Here is a 25,268-nt window from a genome sequence, read left to right as displayed (position 1 = left end):
CTGAAGCTCACAGGGTTTGTATTCTGTGCTTGCCTGTGTCTTTTGACACCTGTCTTCTCTGTAACTTCTTTTCCAGGAGGCTTCAGCTCCCAGGTTTGGAGCAGGGGAGTTTGAAGGCAACTTCAGCCTCGGGGTAAAGAGAGGGTGGGTCCTCTACAGAGTCCCATGCTGTGACCTCTGAGGTTCTCCCCAGTAGGAGCGCGTCTGAACTATGACGCGGTTCCGGTCAGCGTCGAGGACGTCATGGAGTGCCTTTGACGTCATGGAGTGCCTTTGACGTCATGGAGTGCCTTTGACGTCATGGAGTGCCTTTGACGTCATGGAGTGCCTTTGACGTCATGGAGTGCCTTTGACGTCATGGAGTGCCTTTGACGTCATGGAGTGCCTTTGACGTCATGGAGTGCCTTTGACGTCATGGAGTGCCTTTGACGTCATGGCGTGCCTTTGACGTCATGGCGTGCCTTTGACGTCATGGCGTGCCTTTGACGTCATGGAGCATTGCCTTTGACGTCATGGAGCATTGCCTTTGACGTCATGGAGCATTGCCTTTGACGTCATGGAGCATTGCCTTTGACGTCATGGAGCATTGCCTTTGACGTCATGGAGCATTGCCTTTGACGTCATGGAGCAGTGCCTTTGACGTCATGGAGCAGTGCCTTTGATGTCATGGAGCAGTGCCTTTGACGTCATGGAGCAGTGCCTTTGACGTCATGGAGCAGTGCCTCTCGACGTCATGGCGTGCCTCGACGTCATGGAGGAGTGCCTCGACGTCATGGAGGAGTGCCTCGACGTCATGGAGGAGTGCCTCGACGTCATGGAGGAGTGCCTCTCGACGTCATGGAGGAGTGCCTCTCGACGTCATGGAGGAGTGCCTCTCGACGTCATGGAGGAGTGCCTCTCGACGTCATGGAGGAGTGCCTCTCGACGTCATGGAGGAGTGCCTCTCGACGTCATGGAGGAGTGCCTCTCGACGTCATGGAGGAGTGCCTCTCGACGTCATGGAGGAGTGCCTCTCGACGTCATGGAGGAGTGCCTCTCGACGTCATGGAGGAGTGCCTCTCGACGTCATGGAGGAGTGCCTCTCGACGTCATGGAGGAGTGCCTCTCGACGTCATGGAGGAGTGCCTCTCGACGTCATGGAGGAGTGCCTCTCGACGTCATGGAGGAGTGCCTCTCGACGTCATGGAGGAGTGCCTCTCGACGTCATGGAGGAGTGCCTCTCGACGTCATGGAGGAGTGCCTCTCGACGTCATGGAGGAGTGCCTCTCGACGTCATGGAGGAGTGCCTCTCGACGTCATGGAGGAGTGCCTCTCGACGTCATGGAGGAGTGCCTCTCGACGTCATGGAGGAGTGCCTCTCGACGTCATGGAGGAGTGCCTCTCGACGTCATGGAGGAGTGCCTCTCGACGTCATGGAGGAGTGCCTCTCGACGTCATGGAGGAGTGCCTCTCGACGTCATGGAGGAGTGCCTCTCGACGTCATGGAGGAGTGCCTCTCGACGTCATGGAGGAGTGCCTCTCGACGTCATGGAGGAGTGCCTCTCGACGTCATGGAGGAGTGCCTCTCGACGTCATGGAGGAGTGCCTCTCGACGTCATGGAGGAGTGCCTCTCGACGTCATGGAGGAGTGCCTCTCGACGTCATGGAGTGCCGCTCGACGTCATGGAGTGCCGCTCGACGTCACGGAGTGCCGCTCGACGTCACGGAGGAGTGCCGCTCGACGTCATGGAGGAGTGCCGCTCGGGCTCCGCAGTCTTCCGTTGGGTCCAGACGTCACCGTTATGGATGGCTCGGCGTCTCAGTACAGTGCTGCTTGATGTCGAAGTGAAGAGGGTTTGACACCGTAGTGACGCGGAATCCTTGCCGGTGCTTGACGCCTGGGTCTTGTCCCAGGCCTCGCTCCGTGGTGAGCCTCTCTTCGTAGGAGGGGACTTTGTGTTCCCGGCAACGTCCACTCACGACGCCAAGCAGTTGATCAGCGTCGAGGAACCCTTCTGATGGGGAGTCTGTGGCTACTTACCACGTGTAAGCGAGGGACGTTGGTCCTTTTGCTTAGTTTTGAGTATTCACGTACCTACTCATTGTCTAGGTCGCCTCCTGCTCTGCCACCACTGGTGAGACTACCGGGGATGTTTCGGAATTCTCTCGGGTCTCTCCCACCCAGCACCCCAGGGGCCTTTGGCCCCTCAGTCTTCATACCGCCGTGCTTTGATGCCAGGGATGCATCTTCCATGAGTACGGGGAGGCGCCCTCCTACTCTTACAAATTTCCATCCTAGCGGGTTGTTCACTGGTTGGCGGTACTTACCTTTCGTCCACTACCACCTGCCAGGAGGTTCTGGCTTCGAACGTACTCCTGACTTGGTCACAGGGGTGACGGCATGCAGATAGCATGCTGTGGCCCGCTGTTGCTGGGCTGTTGTGGTAAGATCCCTGTGTGTGGGTGTTTCTTCACCGATTTGTGGTTCCTCTGCCGAGAGACAGAAGGGAAGCCTTACAAGAGATAGTCTAAAGGGCCTGATAGTTTCAGATCTAATCATCGGTGTCGGAGCGGAGTTTTCTCTCCTGGCGACCCCCAGGTATTGTGGGTTTGTCCTACGTTGCTATACTTGTATTCGTCTGACGTCTCTGCAGCCTGCGGCACAGCAGTGTGCTTCTACTCTCCTGTTCTTTGGGCAACCCTTGGGCTGCCATGAGGGTAGTGAGTGGTCCGCATGAAGTCTGAATCGGAGACTTGTGAAGTCTGTAGGCTTGGGGAAGCGTGGAGACCGGCTTAAGGCCTTCCGCCCTTTCTAGCGGCGTTTTTCCTCCCAGAATTTGTCTGTGGTCCAGGGTCGCCATTTAATAATTCACAAGTATATTGTGCGCATACGCGGAGAGCTTGATGCTCCTCGGCGAACAAAGGCCGGCCGGGTCTAAGACAGTCTTCGTTTGTCAGCCCTCCTCCAGCAATTCCACCGGTTCGCTCGCAATTCCAGCTGTGTGAGTTCCGAGCGGAGGCCGTTACCCTGTTAAGAAGCAGGGAGATAAGACGCCATCGGTCTCTAAGAGAGGGTCTGTACTCACGGTGCTTTCGGGTGCGAGAGAAGGACCAGAACGAGTTGAGGCCCATTCTGGTTTTGCGTTAAGCAAACGGATGGTTGCTGTCTTTGCGCCGGATTTATCCTAAGCTGCAAAGAGGAGACTGGCTGTGTGCTATAGACCTGCAGGATGCGTACCTCCAGGTGCCCATTACTTGGAAACATCGGAAGTTCCTGCGCTTCCTCGTCGGCACCAATCACTATCAGTACACCGTACTACCGTTTAGCCTGAAGTCGGCACCCAGGACTTTTTCGAAATGCATGGCTGTGGTAGCAGCGCACCTGAGAAAGAACAAGGTGTTTTGTCTACCCGTACCTGGACGATTGGTTGATCAAAGCCTCCAACTTCCAGGAAGCGCAATTGCACTTCAACAGGACGGCCGTCCTGCTGAACCGTCTGGGGTTGCACATAAATCTGTCCAAGTCTCTCCCGATCCCAGTACAGTGCCTACAGTACTTGGGAGCCTCCATCAATACGCTGTCGGCAAGCGTGTCTCCCTCGGAGGAGAGACGCTTATCCATCCTTCGGAAGGCTCAGGCTCTCTTAGCTGCTCCATCTACAACAGTGAGGACGGTGTCTTCTCTACGGGGATCAATGGCCTCTTGTATCTTCCTTACTCCGCATGCGCGCCTACACGAGGCCGCTACAGGAATGTTTGGAGGACCAGTGGAACCAGAAGAAAGGGTGTTGGGACGACCGGATTCAGTTGTCTCTTCACGCCCAACAGTCCCTGAGATGGTGGTGCTTGGCAGAGTATATCCTCAGAGGGGTTCCTTTCCACAGGGACTTCCCGACTCAGACTATCGTTACGCATGCGCCTCTCCTGGGCTGGGGAGTGCATTCAGACCATCTACAGATCCAGGGAGCGTGGTCTCCGACAGAGTCCACGTATCACATCAATTTCCTGGAATTCAGAGCTGTTCACTTGGCACGGAAGGCCTTTCATACGTCCTTCCAGACCAACTCCTTGCTTGTGCAGACGGACAATACGACCACTATGTATTACTTCGACAAGCAGGGGGGCGCGAGATCGCGCACACTGTCACAGGAAGCGCAGGCGATCTGGCACTGGCTGTTAGCCAGAGGACTGACGATAACAGCAACTCATCTGCCAGATGTGCAGAATGTTCAGGCGGACGCCCTCAGCAGGTTGCTTCACGAAAACCACGAGTGGGTCATAAACGACGAGGTGCTTGACGACATCTTCGCCATGTGGGACACTCCAGAAGTGGATCTGTTCGCCACCGCCGAAAACAGCTAATGCTGCGATTTAGCCTCGAGCTATTACCAGCCGGGGATTCTGGGCAACGCATTGTGGATCAGCTGGTCGAACAGCTTTCTGTATGTTTTTCCACCCATTCCCCTGATTCCGGCGGTGCTCATCAAGCTGGCCTGATCCCGCGCAGATGATCCTCATTGCGCCGGAATGACTCACGCAGTAGTGAATGAATGAATGAATGAAGAAAGACATTTGTGCAGCGCACGTTCACCAGCGGCTTCTTGGCGCTTTGGGACTGACTGACAGTGCCAGCAGAGCAGGAGGATTTTAGTCAAATGCCTGTGCAAACAGCCACGTCTTCAGGGCTCTCCTGAACACCTGGTAGGAGGAAATGTGGCGAAGGTCAGGGGGGAGGGAGTTCCACAGGCAGGGAGCTTGTGAGGCAAATCTGAGGCCCCCAAGCCTTTTACGCTTGAACATGCAGGTGGAAAGGAGATTAAGGCCAGCCGAACGAAGTGTTCGGGAGGGGGTGTATCGATGGAGTAGAGCGCAAATGAAGGAGGGACCTTGATTAGTGAGGGCAAGGTAGGTGGTGCAGGCCACCTTGAAAAGACTGCGCTGGACTACCGGGAGCCAGTGTAGATTTTCAGGAGCGGTTTCACAGAGCAAGACTTCGGCTGACGGAATATGAATCTGGCAGCCTGGTTTTGGGCGAGTTGGAGTTGGTGGGACTGGTAAAGAGGAATCCCAATGTAAAGGGAATTCGCATAATCTATGCGAGACACTACTAAGCCCAGTACGATGTGAACCAGGGCATCGTGGGTAAGGAATCTGCTAATCTTCCTGATGCGGCGCAGATGGAAAAAGCAGGCCGACATCACAGATTTAATTTGATGTTTCATGGACAGATCCTTACTGATGGTAACTCCAAGATTCTTAGCTGGGCAAGGGGCTCCACCTAGCGAGAGTGGCCAAAAACTGGAATTCCATGGGTTGTTCGAGGGTCCAGTGAGCACCAGCTCAGTCTTGTCTGGGTTGAGCTTAAGCTGGTTCGCACTCATCCAGCTGCTGATGAACAACATAGTACTTTGAAAGTTCTCTGTTGAAGAGGGGGAGGTGTCAATGTCGAAGATGAGCTGCATGTCATCTGCATAATTGAAAATGACCACTGGTTTCTCTCTGAGTTTATCAATCAGCGGGAGGATGTAAAGATTAAATAATAGGGGAGAAAGGGAAGAGCCTTGGGGGACCCCGCAAGCAAGGTCCTTCGTCTCGGACATGAAGGAGCCGAGGCGAACTGCTTGCTTGCGGTCTTTCAGGAAAGAGGTGAGCCACCTGAGCGGGGTACCCCTAATGCCGGCATTCTCGATCTGCTGAATAGGAATGGAATGGTCAACGGTATCGAAAGCCGCAGACAAATCAAGGAGCACCAGGGCCTGGGAGATGTTCCGATCCGCTCCCTTTCTGAGTTCATCATGGACAGCCACCATGACAGCCTCTGTAGACTGCTGAGGTCTGAATCCTGCCTGGTGTTGGTCCAGAAACTTGGAACTCTCAATGAAAGAGCCAAGACAGCTGGAGACATGGGCCTACAGCAGTTTCCCCAGAAATGGGAGCAGGGATATTGGTCGAAAGTTGCTGAGGGTGGCCGGGTCCACCCCTGGTTTTTTCTGGATAGGTGTAACAATGGCTGATTTGAAGGGGCTAGGAACCGTACCCTGGCTGAGGGAATTGTTGAGCAGAGAGGGGAACCTCGGGAAGGTCAAGGAAAACCTTCCGAGCAAAATGAGCTGGGCAGCTGTCGGAGGGAGAGCCAGAGCGGACTCTACAGAGGGGCGGGGGGAAAGTGTTGGTAGTGACTGGGGGAAAATTCAACAGAGAAGCGAGGTTAATTGGGGAACAACCTGTGGTTCACGGACCTGCTTCACCGGTCGATCCTGCCTCATTGGCGGCTGCCGTGTGGGCCGGATCTTCTCACGAAGTTCGGGGGGGGGGGGCAGATGGTGCACCACAACCTCTCATCGTTGAGTTTGGCGGCATGGCTCCTGAGATAGTGCAGGATTGCATGGACAATATTGAAGGAGGCTAAGAGGCTGTCTACTAGGACCTCTTATGCTTACAAGTGGAAGAGATTCTGTATCTGGTGCACGTCTAAGAACTATGATCAGACGGACTGCAAGGAGGATGTTATCCTTCCATACCTTCTGCGTCTACCTCAGTCTGGACTTAATTTCCATTCCATTAAGGTTCATCTGGCTGCATTGACTGCGTACAGGAAATGCCCTTCGCAGACGTCCTTCTTCCAGATTTCTATGTTGAAGGATTTTTTTTGGAAGGGTTGAAGAAGGTGTTCCCTTCTGTTTGGCTTCCTTTGCCTTCGTGGGAACTGAATGTGGTGCTGTCCAGGCTAATGAAGGGACCTTTCGAGCCTATTCACAAGGCTTCACTGCAGCACCTGTCTTGGAAGGCGGCGTTCCTCGTGGCCATTACATCGGCCCGCAGGGGGAGTGAGATTCAGGCATTGTGTTGCCAAGAACCTCATACTGTATTTCATGCTGCTACAGTTGTTATGCGTACTTGACATAAGTTTCTTCCCAAGGTGATTTCTGGTTTTCATGTTAATCAGACTATAACTTTACCAAAGTTTTTCCAGAATCCTTCCACTCCAGCGGAAAGGTCTCTTCATTCCCTGGATGTCAGAAGGGTGTTGAAATTCTGTCTGGATAAAACCAAAGATATTCGTAGATCCGACCAATTGTTTGTCATCTATGGGTCGGTTAGGACTGGTCTGGCTACTTCGAATCAATCCATCTATAGGTGGATTGTGTCTTGTATCCGGTTCTGTTATCAGAAGCTAATCAAACCTTAGGGGGTAAGCCTAAGGCTCATTCCACCAGGGGCAAAGCGGCTACAACAGCTTTGCTTCGTAATGTTCCCATTGCAGAGATCTGCAAGGCTGCCACTTGGCAGTCGGTCCATACCTTTGCTAAGCGTTACTGTCTGGACTCTGTTGCCAGAGCAGATGCTCAGGTTGGGCAGTCTTCGTTGAGAAATCTGTTTGCACAGTAGTGGTGTTGCCTTCTTTTTCTCCACCGCCGGGTTATGTTTGGATGGGCTTGCCATTCTATTCACTAGATTATGACTATACACAGAGATCCCCTACTACAGAAGGAGTAGTTTCTTACCTGTAACTCCAGTTCTGTAGTAGGGGTATCTCTGTTATAGTCATAAGCGCCCGCCCTCCTCCCCGGTGGAGATAAGGATAAAATGATGAATGCTACAGGTCTAGCTGTATACACCTCCAAGAAGAACTGAAAGTGGAGGGAGTTGCTGTGCATTCTGGGATACCAGGAGAGTTCTGGAAAGTTTCCTTGAAGGCACAGTATCCCTTTTTAAGCCACATAATGGCAGCCTATGGGGGCTTGTCTGTCCTGTCTATCATTCCAAGGACTTGGTGAAGGGGGGGGGGGGAAGTGTTTTCCATGGTGAAACCTGGCAGACAGGTTTAAATGTGATATTGGTGGAATATCCTTTGCATTTCTAGTTGAGGTACTGGACAGTGTACCCTTGCATGTATAGGCTGCATTATCTGTCTTTAATTCTCTCTTAAGTGTCTATGCAGTACTGCAAAGAAGATAGTTTAAGAGATTATTTTTGATTGCTCCGGGGTCCCCGCACATGAGCGGGACTATTCACTAGATTATGACTATAACAGAGATACCCCTACTACAGAACTGGAGTTACAGGTAAGAAACTACTCCTTCTCGACTGGGAGCCAGTAGAGGTCTCGTAGGAGTTGGTTCATGTGTTTGTGACGCAGAGTCCCGAGGATGAGTCTGGCTGCAGAGTTCTGGAGGGTTTGGAGTCTGTGTAGGAGAGTTCTGTTGATTCCGGCGTAGAGGGCGTTTCCGTAGTCCAGCCTGCTGGTTATAAGTGCGTGGGTGACGGTTTTTCGGCATTTAGGGGGGATCCATTTGAAGATATTGCGGAGGATGCGCAGGCAGTTGAAAGTGGGGGAAGTGATTGCGTTGATCTGGCGGGTCAATGGAGAGGGAGGAGTTGAGTATGATGACTAGGTATCGTGCGTGGTCTGTAGGAGTGGGTGGACTCCTAAGGGGGGGGGGGCACCAGGTGTTGTCCCAGGCGGAGGTGGAGGGTCTGAGAATTAGGACCTCGGTTTTCTCGGAGTTGAGCTTCAAGCAGCTGTCCTCCGTCCAGGCTGCGACTCCTTCATTCCTTCCTGTAAACAGAGCCTGGTGTTCTCGGGGTTCTTCATGAGCGAGAGGATGAGCTGCGTGTCGTCTGCGTAGGATACTTTGCTGAGCCCATGCTGTCTGACGATGGCGGCAAGGGGGGCCATGTAGATGTTGAACTGAGCGATGATGCTTGGGGTACTCCGCAGTTGATCTCTGTAGGTTCAGAGAGGAAGGGGGGGCAGTCTGATCCTCTGGGTTCTGCCAGGGAGAAAGGATTGGATCCAGTTGAGGGCGGTTCCCTGAATCCCTGCGTCGTGAAGTCTGGCTGCGAGCGTGCGGTGTGAGACTGTGTCGATGGCTGCGGAGAGGTCTAGAAGGATTAGGGCCATGGTGTGTCCCTGGTCGAGGTGCATGCAGATGTCATCTGTGGTGGCGAGCCGGGCGGTCTCTGTGCTGTGGTTGCTGCGGAATCCAGACTGCGAGGCATCTAGGATGGAGTTCTCTTCGATGAAGGCGGACAGCTGGGAGTTCACAAGTCTCTCAATGACTTTGGCCGCGAAGGGAGGAGAGAGATGGCCCGGTAGTTTTTCAGGTCCGTTGGGTCGGCGGAGGGTTTCTTGAGGAGGGGTTTAACCTCTGCCCGCTTCCAGTCGTCTGGGAAGGTGCCGGATCTGAAGGAGGTGTTGATGGTCCGTCCTAGTTCGGGTGCGATGGCGGTGGCGGCCCTGTGGAAGACGTGTGAAGGGCAAGGGTCTGTTGGGGCTCCTGAGTGGGTTTTCCTCATGGTAGCGATGATGTGTTCGATGGTAGCGGTGTTCCTGTGATGGTTGGCTTGCCAGCGGAGGTGGGGAGCAGGGTGGTGTCCGGCGTCAATTCACTGAAGTTGTCGTAGAGGGCCTTGATCTTCAGATGGTAATGGGAGCTGAGCTTGTTGCAGAGTTCCTGGGAAAGTGTGATGTCCGTGGCTTTGCTGGGGGGTTTAGTGAGATGCTGTATGATGTTGAACGTTGGTTGAATTGGTGAGGACTTTTTTTCTTATGAAGGCCCATTTGGTGTCTCTTACGCGATGGTGGTATTCCTTCAGGGCGCTCTAGTGTTTATTCAGTGCTTCCGTGGTTTTCTGGTTTCGCCAGGTTTTCTCTAGGCGTCTGCAGGAGCGTCTGGCTTCTAGCAGTTCTCTGGTAAACCATGCGTCCTTCAGGGAAGGTTTGGCGGGGTGGCGGAGGGGAGCGGGCCTGTCTGCGCAGCAGGCGATCCAGTGGTGAAAATCTTTAGCTGCGGAGTTGGCGTCGGTCGTGGTGCTGGGGGGTGTCTTGGAAGAGGGCGGTGATGAGGTGTTCCTCTGTGATCTTGCTCCAGTTCCTTCGTGGCGGGCTTGGGTGCGGTGGTGGTGTTGAAGGTAAAGTGTACGCAGTGGTGGTCCGTCCTGAGGGGCTGGGTGGTGTGGCTGAAGCAGATGTTGGCACCTTCTGTGAAGATGGGGTCAAGGGTGTGTCCAGCTCTGTGGGTGGGCGTGTCGACTAGCTGCTTCAGTCCGAGGTTGTCAAGGAGTGTGGTGGAGTCGAGGTTGCTGAGGTTGTCGAAGTGGAAGTTCAGGTCTCCGAGTAGGATGTAGTCCGTGGAGGTGATGGCGTGGGGTTGTGCAAGCTCCCCCACAACTGCTATCTGAGCTCGTTGCGTTTCCCTCCATCTCCCTCACTCCCTCAATGCTACTATAGCCTCTATTCCAGACCTACTACCTGAGCTGGACCATACTCTCACGTCATCCATCTTGGGTTCCTTACTTAATTGAGCCCTTTGTTACAATCCCCACCCCACATTGATGAGCTCTTCATGTAACCCCTCCCTGTAGTCCTCATACCGAAATTGTACTTCTCTACTCTCCTTCCTGAGTGATTCCTACCATCTGCTTTGCAAAATACACCATGACCATGACCCAGACCCAGTGTTCTGATCACTTTGATGCACAAGGCTGAAATAGAAAAGGCGAGCCTCCGCTTTCATTCACAGGCTGACTTAAACCCAACTGACTCTAATTCATATAATGGCCACAATTATAAAAGACCAAGTCCACCGCCCCCATTGTATCTTATAAGTCGTGACCCGTTAGTTTTTGTTACAATTAATCCCCAGAGTAAAACAATGTATTGTTGTAACAATGTAGCTATGAAGTGTACAAATGCGACTTTGCCATGCAAGAAATGTAAGCAGCCTTTCTAAATAGTTATCCTAAAGTTGCCTATGAGAAGCACTTTTGTAATAGCCAAGAAAAAATGGCTCAATCAATAGTACCCTTCTAGTAAAGCACATATATCTTCAAAGTCCAAATAATCACCCCTGTGCCAAATCAAATGCCCATTCAAAGCCAATTCTGCTTCCACCTGGTTAGTGTTCTCATCACTTGCCTTGCAACTATTCACCACCACCACTCGTAAAAGTAAACTGACTTAATAAAATATGGACAATGCCCCTTCCTCTGTGATCTAATCATATTTTTGCATTGTAGTCTGGCCATGGATCTCTGATGCCATTTGATTACTGTCTGGAGCTTTACCTAAGTCAGACCTTTACTTAACATTTTTTTTAAAAAAGGCCGTGGACTATGCCAGCTTTCAGAGTATCCACTCTTATCTAATGCTCCCTGCATCAGGCACTAGCCACCCAACTGCAAAATTACACTTACCAACATCGCCCTTACCAAATACAACCTAACTGTTCCATTAACATGTGGCATGTCCGCAAAACAGATGGTCATCAAAGACTTGTTGTTTTCACCCTGTCCTTAAGGGCCTCGGCAGGCTCCTGATGGTGCTGGTATTTTCTTGTGCCTCCTCGGTCTCCAACACAAAGCTGTGTACTAAGATACCCAGTGGAAGCTGTTGATCTGAGGGCACCATAGCAAATAATATGTCTCCTTCTGTCCTATAATGGCTCTTTGTACCACAAGTAAAAATAGACTAGCAGCACAACTGATGACCAAAACGACTTTTTTTTGCAGAGTTTTATATAGCGCGAACTAGACCCAAACTGAATCGTGTATCAGAGCGCTTTACATAGCAACAGTTACGTTGCATGAGGGCAGACATTCATTTTTGTTAGGCACGGGGAGATTAAGTGAATTGCCCAGAATCACAGGATGTTTGGCGTCGTTACCGAGACTCGAACCCAGTTCCTCCAGGTCCGAGGTCGAGCGCCCTAGCCGTTAGGCCAACTCCTCTCCCCCAACTTCACATTCTAAAGTCTGCTTAATTTGATGTTGGCATATGAACCGGCCAGTGATGCACTTATTCTGTTACTAGTCTTGCTATAGAAACATGTGAAACATTTAATATGCTAACTCAAAAGCTTGATCTTTTATCCTTCCAATGAAGATGACCTAACCAGTGGGATAATTCAAATGACACAGCTCCTGGAAACTATCGTAAAGATGTATTTCTAGTTGCCAGTCTACAACTTTAGGATGGAATTATTCACCTACACTGAGTGTCCACTGGGAACTTAGACCAGCTATTTTGTGGTACGTTTTTGCAGAAGTTGGGTGCTTCGGCTTGCTTTACATGTTACAAATAAAAAATCGTCATATTCTTATAGCAATACAACAACAACCTGATAAACTATCTAACCCCCTAGCCGACCACAGAGAAGTTCTGAAACTCAAATCTATTCATACACCATCACTGCTTCCCATTGAGACTGTATCATATGATCCATTTTTATATTGCTGTGCTACAAGAAGTCTGGATTCTGCCAAAAAGACAGTTATGTGCTATTAGTGTGGTAGAATAGCTTTCTCACCCTGGTTTTGGCATCTCTGCTGAATTTGTTGGTTCTTATCTGTATCTGTGTGACTTTACTCCAGTAGTGAACAATGCCATTGGTTTCGCACCATTTTATCTACTCTCTTTTCACCCGAAAGCAATGCAATAAGCCTGGTAGGGAACCTCCGGGAAAACAGTTACCTCTATCAACATAAACCTCCATATTAGCCTTAGACTAGGCTATAACATGTTCCGCCATGTTGAGTACCCTAGCCACACCAAGAGAAGGATTATCCGTCACATAATGTCCATAGATATAAAGTGTCCTGACCTGTTATTAATTAATTAAAAAGTTCACATAAAAGTAGGCAAGATTAAAATCAATTGGTAAAAACAATTTAGGTTTTTGGTACTGTATTTGTAAGATGTATGCCTCATACAATAGTAGCAGCAATAATGGTTACATATTCCCTGATAGACTTTTTGTTCGTATTGACCAATCCCCCCCCAACAAAACGTGAGATAGAAAATACTATTGACTCTTTTGTGTCACTTTTCAATAATAGCAATGCCTCCCAGTAGTGTCTTACACCCTCCAACTTGCGCAATGCAATTAATCTTTTTTTTTGCATAAAATGGAATATCTTGGGATAAGCGCAGAAAGTGGGCCTCTATTTCCTTTTACGACGGGCAAAAGGGGCAGGTCTCTAGATCACACTCCATTTTGCACCATTTCAAGGTAAAGTATCATAAGGGCAGGGTGCCATATCTGAGCTGGAAATACAGACGTCTTGCCCCGGCAGGATAAATCTTGGCCAAATAGATTTCAAAAGTGGGTAGACATTTGTGAAGCAGTAATCGCCCTGTTGGGAACCCCTCCCTGTGCTCGGCCCAGGTTCTAGTCCAAGCCCGATCCCAGTAGATTTTATTCAAGAGCAGCTTATCACCTTTAGTGACTTTGTCAGGAGTAATCCATAAGTTTCCCAAATTAAGCAGTTCAAACTGCTTTTTGACATGCGTTAACCATGGGGCGTGGACGAGTTGGTCACAATCAGGTCCCTGAGTTCATCTCTGTAAATAGTTAATTCCGGGGTAGACCATACCCTCGCCCCGTATAGCAGTGGTTTGAGACAAGATTTTAAGTGGATGGGGTTAAGGGCTAGATCAAATCTCAACGGAACCAACGGGGCGCTTTGTGGCAAATTGAGAAGACCTTTAAGAAATTTGTTTTCCTCAATAGATAATATGGATGCATCCGTGTAGTCCCAAATCTCTGCCCGATAAAGGGCGGCCAACACTGTGGTGGCTTGATAGATTTTTATGGCCGGTGACACCACCCCTCCTGCCGTGGACTAATTTCTCCTTCTGATTGAGTGTGCCCTGGTTTAGTCCGACCTTTCTCTTAGCTATTTGCATCCCCCATTTTAGAGAATCTGACATTCTTATACCCAGACAGTCAAAATGAATGGTCTGATCTTCAGGGAAGCATTAATTCTCATTTCCCTCTAAAGGACATATGAGGATTATTCCCCATAAATTTGGAATTGTCTGGGTTTATTGCTAAGCCTCTGTTTTTACAGAAGGCTTTAAACTAATCTAATTCCTTCTTCAGTCTCACCGTGGTTCTGGACTCAAGTAGCCTATAATCCGCAATCATTAGGGTCGGGATAGGGATACCAGCCAGTTTTGCGGCACCATGTTCAATTGCAGAGACTACCCCATTAATATACATACTAAATAAGGTTGGGGCAAATACACAGCCCTGTTTGACGCCCCTCCTTATGGGGACCTTTTCTGTGAGGTCACCAACGTTGTTCCACCTTACTTGTGCAAAGGTGTAGGTATGCAATACTCTGAGAATCCAGAGGAGAACCTCTGGAACCCTGTAGTTTCCCAGCACCCTCCATAGCCTATCCCTAGGGACCAGATCGAAAGCTGACCAAAGGTCAATAAAGGCAACATATAAGTGCTCTTTCTTTAGGGTGCCAAATTTCCAGCACAGAACATTAAAACGAAAGGCCTGGTCAATGGTGCTTATTTTGTTCTTGAAACCTGCCAGAAAATGATCATTTATACCTGCTTCTCTGTGTGGGCTTACACCCTGTAATATTCTTTTTCTGTATCACTAAACCTACAATTCGCCACTACTGATTATATTCTTTTGTAATTCAGGTACACAGGGAAGGTGATTAGAGGCACAATGAACATGGGCTCTTACAACTACCTGGGATTTGCGCAGAATACTGGCTTTTGTGCAGAAGCTGCGTCAAGAGTTCTCTCAAAATATGGGTCCGGCATTTGCAGCACCAGACAAGAGATGGGTGAGTGCATTGTTGTCTTGGAGTGTCCATGGAGAGCATGACCGCAAATGTTTTGGCTACACCAAAGTGTCAGAATGTTTCTATAATGCATTCATATGCTTTCTCAAGTATGATGCGTGGGAGATGGGTTTTCAGGATAGAGAATATATCATGAGTACAGAGTACTTTTTATCCTCACTTCTGCTGTGTTCATATTAATCATGGTATGGCGGTGCTGGTATTAGTTGTGATGGTAGTGACAGCTTTTGCCATACACTGAGAATATAATTCCACCCTTTCCTCGATGACCAGTTGGAGCTCTGCCTTTATTTAGGATACAGTCTCTAAACGTTCTATCTGGTCAGTGCCTTAAAGTTGATCATGGTTACGGCCCTTTAGAGCACAGAGTTAAGTCTAACAAGAGACATCTCTGTATCTCTGACTCCAAGTTTTCTAAGCATCAGATTTCAAAAGGCCATGGACAGTATGTACTTGATGGTCTCAAATGTGTCATGGGGTACAGATCATGCAATGTGCGTTCTCTAGAATGGGAATCCTTTGACTTCATGAGGAGTGAATAGCTCGGCCTCTAAATGGTATCTCAGAATACTTTTACAAGGGAAATGTTTCTCTTTATGTACATTTATATATGCCTATGTGAACTTCAGCCCATTTCCTAAAAATACATCTCAGCTGAGAAATGCGTTAAATATCTTCCATGTTTCTTATTGAAAGGATTTTCAAACTGTCCCTTTAGGGCTCTCTGGTTATGCTTCCATCAGGGGGGGCAAAGGTTTTGTCATTTTGTTTGTTTATATTTCCACTCTTATGCAACCGTATCTTTCAACATCGTTGCTGCCCTGCTCGCTTTTTAGATTGATTGTACTGTCAGATTTTATTTTTTAGCTGCTCTATTGCACATTGAAGTATGCTTTCAGAATTTTTTTTGTCACATTGTCATTTTTCTAGCCACATTGTCATTTTTTAGCAGTGTTTCTGCAACTTTCCTGCCAACTTCTATGTTGTTTGTGACGTGCCCTTCTCATTTTATTTATTTATTTTGCGTGTTTGTAGAGCGCTAGAATAGATTCCCAGGGGAGTATCTCCGCGCTGTATGACTGCCGAACCTGCAGGAGATCGAGTTACATAACTGCAATCCAATTCTGAAACTGTGTGGTTAGACCTGGAACAAGAACGTCTTCAGCTTTTTTCTGAAGGCCAGATGATTTTCAAGCTGCCTAAGCTGGAGGGGGAGGCCATTCCAAATCTTCGGTCCCCTTACCGACAGAGCCTTACCCCCTTGCCTTGCCCGCTTGATCCTAGGAATCGTAAGAAGCAATTGATCACTGGACCGTAGAGCACGGGAAGGGACATACGGCACAAACTTGTCTGCCAGATAAGAGGGACCCAAACCATGAAGTCCTTTATGTACCGTACAACAGATCTTAAAGATGACTCTCTGACGAATGGAGAGCCAATGAAGCCTGGCAAGAAGTGGTTTTGATGGTGTTCTGGGAGGAGCATTTACAACCAGCCTAGCTGCAGTGTTCTGCACGACCTGTAACCTGTCCAGATCCTCCTCATTAGCTGACAACAAGAGGCCATTACAATAGTCGAGACGACTGATAACCAGCGCCTGGACCAGGGTCTTTCTAATGGTGTCTGGAAGCAATGGAAAAACTCTGCGCAGCAGTCCTATAGTTCGAAAACAGGACCCAACAAGGTTGGTAACATGCTGCTTCAGGCTGAGTTCTTGTTCCAGACGGACCCCTAGGTTCTTGACTATCTGCTTAGGCTCAGGGACTGGGCCTAGGTCTAAAGGCCACCAGTCAGGAGCCCAGCAGATCTTAGCCTCACCGAAGAGCATAACCTCTGTCTTTGAAACATTGCACTGCAACATGTTCAAAGACATCCATTGGGAAACTGCTCTCATCCCCTCAGAGAAAGAATGTAATACCTCTGGAGTTAGGTGGTCAAAGGGAAAGAGCAGCTGGGTATCGTCAGCATATGACACTGGACAAAAACCAAAGGCTCTCAGGATATTCGCCAGGGGGGCCACATAGGTGTTAAATAATGTGGGGCTCAAACAAGAGCCCTGTGGCACCCCCTTAGTAATCCTGGTCTCCTTGGATCGAAAATCTCCCATGGTGACACATTGGGTTCGATCCAAAAGAAAGCTCTTTAGCCAAGCCAGTGCCATGCCCCCTAGTCCACTCTCAGTCAGACGCTCGACCAAAATTTCATGTGAGATGGTATCAAAAGCTGCCGATAGATCTAGCAGCACCAGGACGGCTGATGTTCCTTTGTCCTGGAGCATGCGTAGATCATCGGTAATCGACAGCAATGCTGTTTCCGTGCTGTATTTTGGTCTAAAGCCCGACTGAGATGGATCTAGTGCACCAGTGTGTTCCAGGTGATTAGACAGGTGCTTGTTGACGTGCTTTTCTATGAGCTTTCCCATGAATGGTAAAAGGGAAATGGGTCTCAAATTGGTCATGTCAGCCCACGCAGTGGCGGTATTCTTGCGGATGGGTCGCACTTGGGCTCTCTTCCACTCTAAAGGGACACAGCCTGTGTCCAAAGAGAGGTTGACCAAACTTTGGATTTCTGGTGCTAATATGCTCCTCACTGAAATCATCACTCTCGGTGGAAGCTGATCCATAGGACTCCCACTTTTTATAGTTATAATGAGTCCCTCCACTTCAGCCAAAGTGATGTTGGGAAAATTTGTCAAAGTGGGGGCGAGGACCTTTTTACTCGCTGGGACCACAGTGGGAAAGATAACATGTCCAATGGAGGCTATGGAGGCATGAATCTTTTCATAGATGGTTTCAATCTTGTTCGTGAAGAAGCAAGAAATATCGTCACAAAGTTGTTGAGATGAAGTGTCAACACTCTCACATGCTGCCGGCTTCAAGAAGGAGTTCAGTATCTGGTAAAGCGTCCTCGGCGCATTTCCTACCGCCTCTAATTGTGAGGTGATGTGTTGTTTACGAGCTGTTCGAATAGCTTTATGATATAATTTTAGCGCCGTCTGATACTCCACTTTATCTGACTCCGAATGGGATGTACGCCAGATTTTCTCTAGTTTCCTAGTTCTCCGTTTCATGGACCTCAAGTCCTCTGAGAACCACACCTCCTGATTTTTCGTCGGGCGGGTCTTAAAGGTTTTCATTGGGGCTATATGCTCAATGGCAATGGTTACTGCCTTTTCATATTTTTCTAGCGCCACATCAATATCATTAGTTGTGACATGATCTTGAATAGAGAAGGCATCCCTCAAAGATTCGTTAGTTATCTTGTGCCATTGTCTCCGTTTCATAGGAATCTGAGTGGCTCTTTTAGGAGTAGGTCCTATCTCAGGGATAGAGAATTCTATCGTAAAATGGTCAGTCCATACATTTACAATAGGGGCAGAGCACTCAATTCCAGGAAACCTGGACAGAATAAGGTCCAAAGTATGTCCGGCCCTATGGGTAGGTCCTATATTACGGAGCAAGAATCCCAGTGAAAAAAGATCATTTAAAAAATCCTGGGTTTCTTTTTACTCTAACTCTGCATGTATATTAAAATCACCCAATAGTAAGAAATCTTTATCTCCATTAACATGGGGGGCCAATAATTCCAATAACATATTGGAAAAATTGTACATAGGTCCAGGAGGCCGATAGATCAGAGCACCATTCACAAAACATTTCGGCGAGGTACTGATTTTAAAAACTAGCATCTCAATCTTTGCAGAGCAATATTGCTCGAGAATGGAGACCATAATACTATCTTTATGCACGATAGCTAGGCCACCTCCCTTTTTTATGGGTCTATCCTGACAGATAATTTTATATCCCTCCGGTATTCCCGGGGTTATAGTAGGTGCAGTATGGGGCTTTAGCCAAGTTTCGGTGAAGAAACATAGGTCAGGTTCTGCCTCATAGTATGAAATATGTGAGAAAGGCCCGCTGCCCTCTAGGCTCTGTCTTCCAGAAGCCATACAGTTGCTTAGGGCTTCTTCTGTCAAAATATGTCTTTCAGTCTAAAATATTTTAAAAGCATCTAGCAGTGAGGTTGGGACAATGCACACCTTACTCGAAAACTACTGCTGCTTTTTCAAACCGAAATCAATTTCAAACAAAGGGGAAATAGTGCTAAACAACAATTGTTCCATATTGCACACGCAACTGAAGACAAATGGTGCTATTTATATCTGAAAAACACCATTTGGGAACGGAGATGTCACTGAGAATTGCAAAGCCCTCATCCACATAAATGTGGCATGCTTCATCAAAGAGAGCATTCCTACACTTGAATTCGTGTGAGTTTAAGTGTGCTAGTACCACCTTTCATGGGAACGAGGGTTTTTGTCTTATTGTGGGAGAGAAAAGTCTCCCAGAGCTGAAGAGAGCAAGGAGAAAAAAGTTAAAACAGTCTTCAGTAATCCTATTAACATTATTATTTCGGGTTTCCTTGACTGGATTAAAAACAGAGATAACAAAGGAATTGCTGTGTATGATGGATGTGAGCTATTCATACCATTCCATCTCAACCTGTCTACATATATACAGCAATTTTAAAGAGCACCAGTTGTTCCACAGCTTTCTTCAGTACCACAATGGTAACAAACGAACAATCACTCCCACGAAATGTGGTAGTAGTCCACTTGAACTCCCATGAATTCAAGAGTGAGAATGCCCATGTTGAAGCGTCCCACAATTATGTGAGTAAGGGACTTGCAGTTCCCAGCGGCATAGCTGTCCCCATATGGTATTTTGTAGGTATGAATAGCTCTGTTCTTCTTTAGTTGTGTTCCACACGAAAAGCTTTGGGGGTGGCTTTAGCCGCTCTCCTCTGCATTGTATTGGGCCTCCACAGTACCTCTGATACTGTAGGCTGTTCATGAGGTAAAGGATCCACTGAAACGCTTGCCCTCGCTGAAACAGTCTACTTTGATTTTGAATCTTATGCAGAAAAATAATTTATCATTAGGATAATCCACGTTGACTCCATTGATATTGTAATGCATGTTGCGAGTGAGATTGCGGTTTTCTCCCAGACTGAAATTACATCTATTTCCTTCTGTTGCCTAAGAGTCTTGAGTGGTGAAAAGCTGGAGGAGATGTTCTTTCATCAAGTAGTAGTCCAAAAGATGTACCAATGGGAAGCCCCCTTTTTGCAGGAGCACCTTACTCTGTATGCAGCAGTGCAGTTAGTAGGCAGGAATATGGTTGTTCCAGCAATAGCCTCTGCATCGTCTTACTTAGTCTGATCTGCCATACCCACCTAGCGCCGGGACACACTTTTAAGTAGCTGCACACTCTACCAATACCCTGTTAACATAACATATGAGTTTAAAGGAAGAAGGAAATTCCAGCCAAAATGTATATACAATTAACCCTTAGATTGGATAGATCTAAAACCCCCAAGGAGGAGGGGGTAAATCAATACTGCGTTGCAGTAAAGTAAAAACATCACAACAATAAATGCACTCTGCCTCAACACAACATCAGAATCAGCCATTCGATCATACACTTTTCCTATTTGTTCGAACGTATGGAAGTCTACTCTCCAAAATCGTAGCACAGATTTTGGAGATGGAAATCTGCAATAATGGGTAGCGTAACTCACATAACGCGATGCATCTTTACCAGGTTTAACGAAATCACAACTAATGTGTAATGTGCCAAGTTTTGGGAATACAACTAGAGCTAGACTACTTGAAACAACCGCTTCATGGAAAATGTAATTTGTTTCCACAAAAAATGCCATATTTCATATGGAAGACCAAACTCTCCAGCAACTTTACCTTCAAATTCCTTTCTGCAGTGGCAGTTTCTTGCATTGTGGTCTGTTGAGATAGGATATTAGAGTCTGGATTGCTAGTACTAGATGGCAATATTTGTTCTGGAGATCTGTTTGATGTCCTTTCATTACCCTCATCACATTCAGAATAATTAATCTCAAAGAATTCTGCAAACGTTTCTTGGATCTTTTCTTTAGTAGTTAATTTCTTGCATTGTTTTTCTGATAACATCTATTTCATTTGACTGAGGTGTGGCAGACTAAAAGCCTCCCACAATTCCGAGTGTTTATGTATTTTACTGTTGGGCAGTTTATTTAATAACTGCTTGTTCCCACGGTCACTTCATTTCTCAGGGTTGATCCATCACCTTATATGGTGATTGTCGCAAAAGTATAGACGAGAGACCTCAATTGTATAGTGGTAGCACCTCCCAACAGTAAACGTAAAGAGATTGTGTAAAGGTCGGTTTTCTGGGGACCCATAGCAGTTAGAGGTTAATGGTCTCCAGTTATAATACATTGAGTCGTTTACCACTGGTATCCTGGGACCACAGTACTCTTATCCCAAAGTGGGACAACCATTTAACCCTTAACATTCTCAGGATAGTGAAGCAGAGCAGTTCTAAGTTTACTCCAGAAGGTGGTGTAAGTTGTCATCCTGATAATGCAATATGACACATTAATACATTTTAATCGGTAAAAGCCCAGTCACTGCTTTACTATGTAAAAGAAAATGTACCTTAATGCAGATAGGGCAGCCCTGTACACGAACTAGGGATAAATAAAACACAGAACTCTTCAGCTTCTTACTAGCCAGAGCGCTGACCTCAAACACTATTATCGTGACTATACAGTACTACATTTTCTGATAATGTTGAAGTCTAAGGCCAATATCGTTGGGATTTGACTATTTACTTCTTTTTGCACACCAGATATTTGAGATTTCAGTTGTGGTTTAGGAATTTTAAAGATGTTGGTGCACCTGCTACAGAGTCTTTTCAGAGACAAAGAACTCTGGAACTCATTCCAGAGCACAAATATTCAACAAAAGCCCTGGCAAACAAATCTGTAATTTCTCAGTGGCATAGGGTTTAGTGTCCCTTGCTCAGTGATGTGGCACAGTGTCACTTGGGGATTAAAGGGGGTCCATGTGGCAGAACACAAGAATCCTGAACTACCAAGTTCGAAAGGTCGTGTAACAAAAACTGGCTGTTACATTTTATAGTGCATGGGATGTTCAGAGGATGAACCCTAGCTGCCTCCTGCTGAGACAAGCAGGTGGAAACAGCATGTGTGTTCAGATGTGAATAGCTCTGTAACTGCGTGAAGGATTTTTATGCCATCAACCGTTTCAGACTCTGTGTGGCTTCCCTAGTTGTCTCTCTGACTTAGCATGCCATGAACGTGCGGAGAAGCCACAGAGGCAATTAAAAGGCAGACATAGGCTTGCGTATAGATTCAAAGGGGTTGGGGTGACAAAGCAAGCTCACCAACAGATGCAGTAGGTGATTACTCTTCCCCTGGGCACCTGATGGTGCAGCTCATGGTGAATTAGATGCATGGGTTGTACTGGGCAATTGCTGGGCAACATTGTGATCTGAAGATGCATAGACCTTGTGTTGACGTCTCACTGTCAGATCGGTTGATGATTTCTCCTGGTAGGCAGTAGCTTCTATATTTTCTGTAGTCCTGCATCCTCTTCCACAGCAGACAGATCTCTTTGCTTACAGGGTAGGTGAGCAGCACTCAATGAAGATGTAGGCCACAGTTGTCCTCAGGCTGAGAGGACGGTAGCAACCGTGTCAGGTTGTACTACTTGAACATATTCCACAACTGCGCTGGTATAGGAGGCTAGCTTAGTATATGGTGCACGCTTATTTAAGTGAAGCACCTTGCAATGATCCAGACAAACCTTTGGTGGTTTTAGTGGTCTTACACAACCTTAGAAAGCTCTCTAAGTGGCATCTGTAGAGAGCAGCCTTCAGGCTTAGTCCAGAGGAGTGTTAAGCAGCTTGTTTTTACCAGGTCTAATAATGCATTGTAGGTTAAATGAAAAGGAACCACACAGTGTAGTTATAAAAATGACTATTTATTACACAAAACTCACTAACACTTTGGTGTATCTTCTACCCAGAGATATCAACACAAATATACAATAATACTTCAATTGCAAGAGGTAAGTAAGCACAATACACAGTGGTCTCCAGGGGTAGGCCAAACCATATACTAAAAAGTAGAATGCGAACTGCGACCGAAGTTCGAAGTTGGAACTTGGACCAGTAGGCTCAGAAGAGCTGGGGACACAGGAACCACCCAAGGTAAGGGCCCTGAAACCCCTCAGAGGCTGTGTGCAGAGTGGAAACACAGCTGCATATTCAATAGAAGTCAACAGGAAAGTCGTGGTTGCAGTTTTGAAGAAGGCCCCTTCCCAGTGGACCCTTAAGAAACCCAGTGGAAGACTGAAGGTTGGACAGTCACCCTACCTGTGGATGCCGCAGGAACCAGGCAGGATACCTACACCTGAGAAGCATAGTTGTGAAGTGATGTCGGAAACCGCCATAGATCACAATGGAGAACTTCAGTAAAGATGACGCTGGCGAAGACTGCAGGAGTCCGGTCAAATCCAAGGATGCATTCTTTAAGAGAAGAAGTTGCAAGCACAGGAGATAGTCTATGCCACTCGGAGGTGACCAGGGGGCACGGAAGAATAATTCCCACAGATGACCGGAGATGCAGGAGGAATGACAGTGGCCTTGTCACTGCAGCTGTGAGGACCAGGCAACGCTGAGGAAGACCAGGAGCTGTGTACTAGCTGTCCCACGTCGGAAGTTGAGAACCAGGGAGTCGGTTTCTGGTGGGAGCAACAACAAGCCTTGGCAACAGCAACAAACTTGGTAACCGAAGAAAGAAAAACGTTGGGACCATCAAGGTTCAAGGAGCTCACCATGTGGAGGAGAGTCAGAGCAGGCCCCGAATAAGCAAAGGAGCCCACTGAAGCAAGAGAAGACCCTTGAAAGTACTCACAGATCAAAGGCACAGGATTCGCAAGAGGACCTCGAGCAGGTCACCAATGATGAATGCCCATGGTTCAGAGGATGCGGTGAGGGTGAAGTTCTTGGCAGGAAGAGATGCTAGAGCTTCTTGTAGCCTGGAGATCTCTGGAGTGCAGAGCCAACAAGCCTTGGCAGTGGCAAGTTGATGCTTTGCATGGGGGTCTGGTCCTAGCGGTTCCGACGAGGGATACTGGCCTCAAACTTTCTGAGAGGCCTTGAGGAAGTTGCAGAACCACCACCTGTGTTGCTGAGCCTTTTGAAGTCTGTCAGACGTCTGGAGCAGCAGACCGATTAGCCTCATTGCGGTGCCTGCAGATGCAGGGGAGTGACTCCTTCGCTCCAAGGGAGATTACTTCCGGTGTCCTTGATTCCCACAGGTCTTGTGAAGATCCTGGAATAAGCACAAACAAAGACGACTAAGAAGGCTTGTAGAACAGCGAGACTAGGAGCAGTAGGAGTCTTCCTTGGTGCAGTCTCTGTTCCAGGTGAAGTCCAAGTGTCCAGACAGTCGAAAAGTGACGTGGTTTCCGGCTTAAGTGTTGTCCCAGGACGACTCAGAGGACCCACCCACAGGTAAGCCCATTTATACCCTAGGAAAGGGGTTAGGAAAACTCTGGGGCCCTTCCTAGAGGAGGGACTGGACAGAGGGGATAATATTCCCATGTTCTTTGTCCAGTTTTGTGCCAGAGTGGGAGCCAAGGGCTCTCTGAACTGGCTCAAACCGGAGTATGCAAGAAGAGCACCAAATATGCCCTTCAAAGGTGTCTGACACTGGCAAGCACCCCCACTCCAAACCAATACACTAAGTCCTGTCAGGGGGGTGGTCACCCCTCCTTGTGACAGGAAACCTATTGTTCTACTTTGCCGTGCTGGAGCTGGTCGGCAGCAGCACTGTTTTTCAATTTCTGGTCGTTAACTCTTTCAGAGCCCACAGCATCTATTGATATTAAATTGGTAGCTTGGAAAACTGCCTTCACTATTAAACTTATATTGGCCTGGAAGATAAAACAAATTTGTGCAATTCTCTTATCAGCGTTGGTGCCCAATCTCCATCAGTACTGACAAGAAATCTTTCTAGTTCTCAGCGGAAGCAACAAATACGTTAATTTATTTTTTGACAATTTGTTGGGCACAATGTATGATTATCAGTTGCATCAGGGAGCCTCAGAATGAAATAGGATAGTGGAAGAGCACAGAATGATAGCAGAAGATAGTAAACAAGACCAACAAATAGGGGTCTCATTGACTGTGTCTAGGTTTGTTGCGTTCTAGATTCTTTTTTTTAGAGAGAAAGAGTTTGGTTAGTTCTCTAAGTTTGTTATTTTGCATTTCTCTATGAATCAAATACATATTTAATAATTGTGACTCATGCTGACCTCCCAGGCTTCCGTTAGTCATTTGGTTCTTTCCTGTTACTTGTACTAAGTCTGACATCCTTGCTCGTGCACTCGTGACCAAAGCGTCTTCCTTGTCTTTTCAGTGACCGGTTTTACTGTATGTGGTCTACAAAGAGACCTTGTGGATAACTAATCTGATTTTGGTTAGCACATGATTTGAGTGGAGTCATTTGTGTATCTGAGCTTCATATTTTGAAAACTGCATCTAATGGTACAATTGCACTTTCCTGTACAAGAAGTGGATTCTCATAACTGGTGGAAATGAGGAGATGCCGTAGGACTAACAGTGCAAGAGTCACTGTGGGTAACTTGTCCTGAATTTAGCTTGACCTCCGCGGTAGATTCCCATGCATTCTTCCCACCAGATGAAGAGTTAAGTAGATGGGGCAGATTTAAGTGACCTCTCTGAAAAATAATCTATAGATGGATCTGAGCTAAGGAACACACCCTTTTCTATGCAAGGACATAAAAG

At 47.6% G+C, this 25,268-nt stretch overlaps 1 protein-coding gene across 1 annotated transcript in view; it reads left to right on the top strand.

The window, feature by feature from the left end:
* SPTLC2 (serine palmitoyltransferase long chain base subunit 2) overlaps positions 1-25,268 on the top strand; it is a 340,212-nt gene that overhangs the window by 141,754 nt on the left and 173,190 nt on the right. The window contains exon 4 of the mRNA XM_078659973.1: positions 14,426-14,574. Coding sequence (XP_078516099.1) covers positions 14,426-14,574 — 149 coding nt within the window. The remainder of the gene's footprint in view (positions 1-14,425; positions 14,575-25,268) is intronic.

The sequence above is a fragment of the Lissotriton helveticus genome, chromosome 9 (genome assembly GCF_964261635.1).
Source record: "Lissotriton helveticus chromosome 9, aLisHel1.1, whole genome shotgun sequence".
NCBI classification, from domain to species: Eukaryota; Metazoa; Chordata; class Amphibia; order Caudata; family Salamandridae; genus Lissotriton; species Lissotriton helveticus.
The sequence above is the reverse complement of the archived record's forward strand: the minus strand, read 5'-3'. Positions and strand labels throughout refer to the sequence as shown.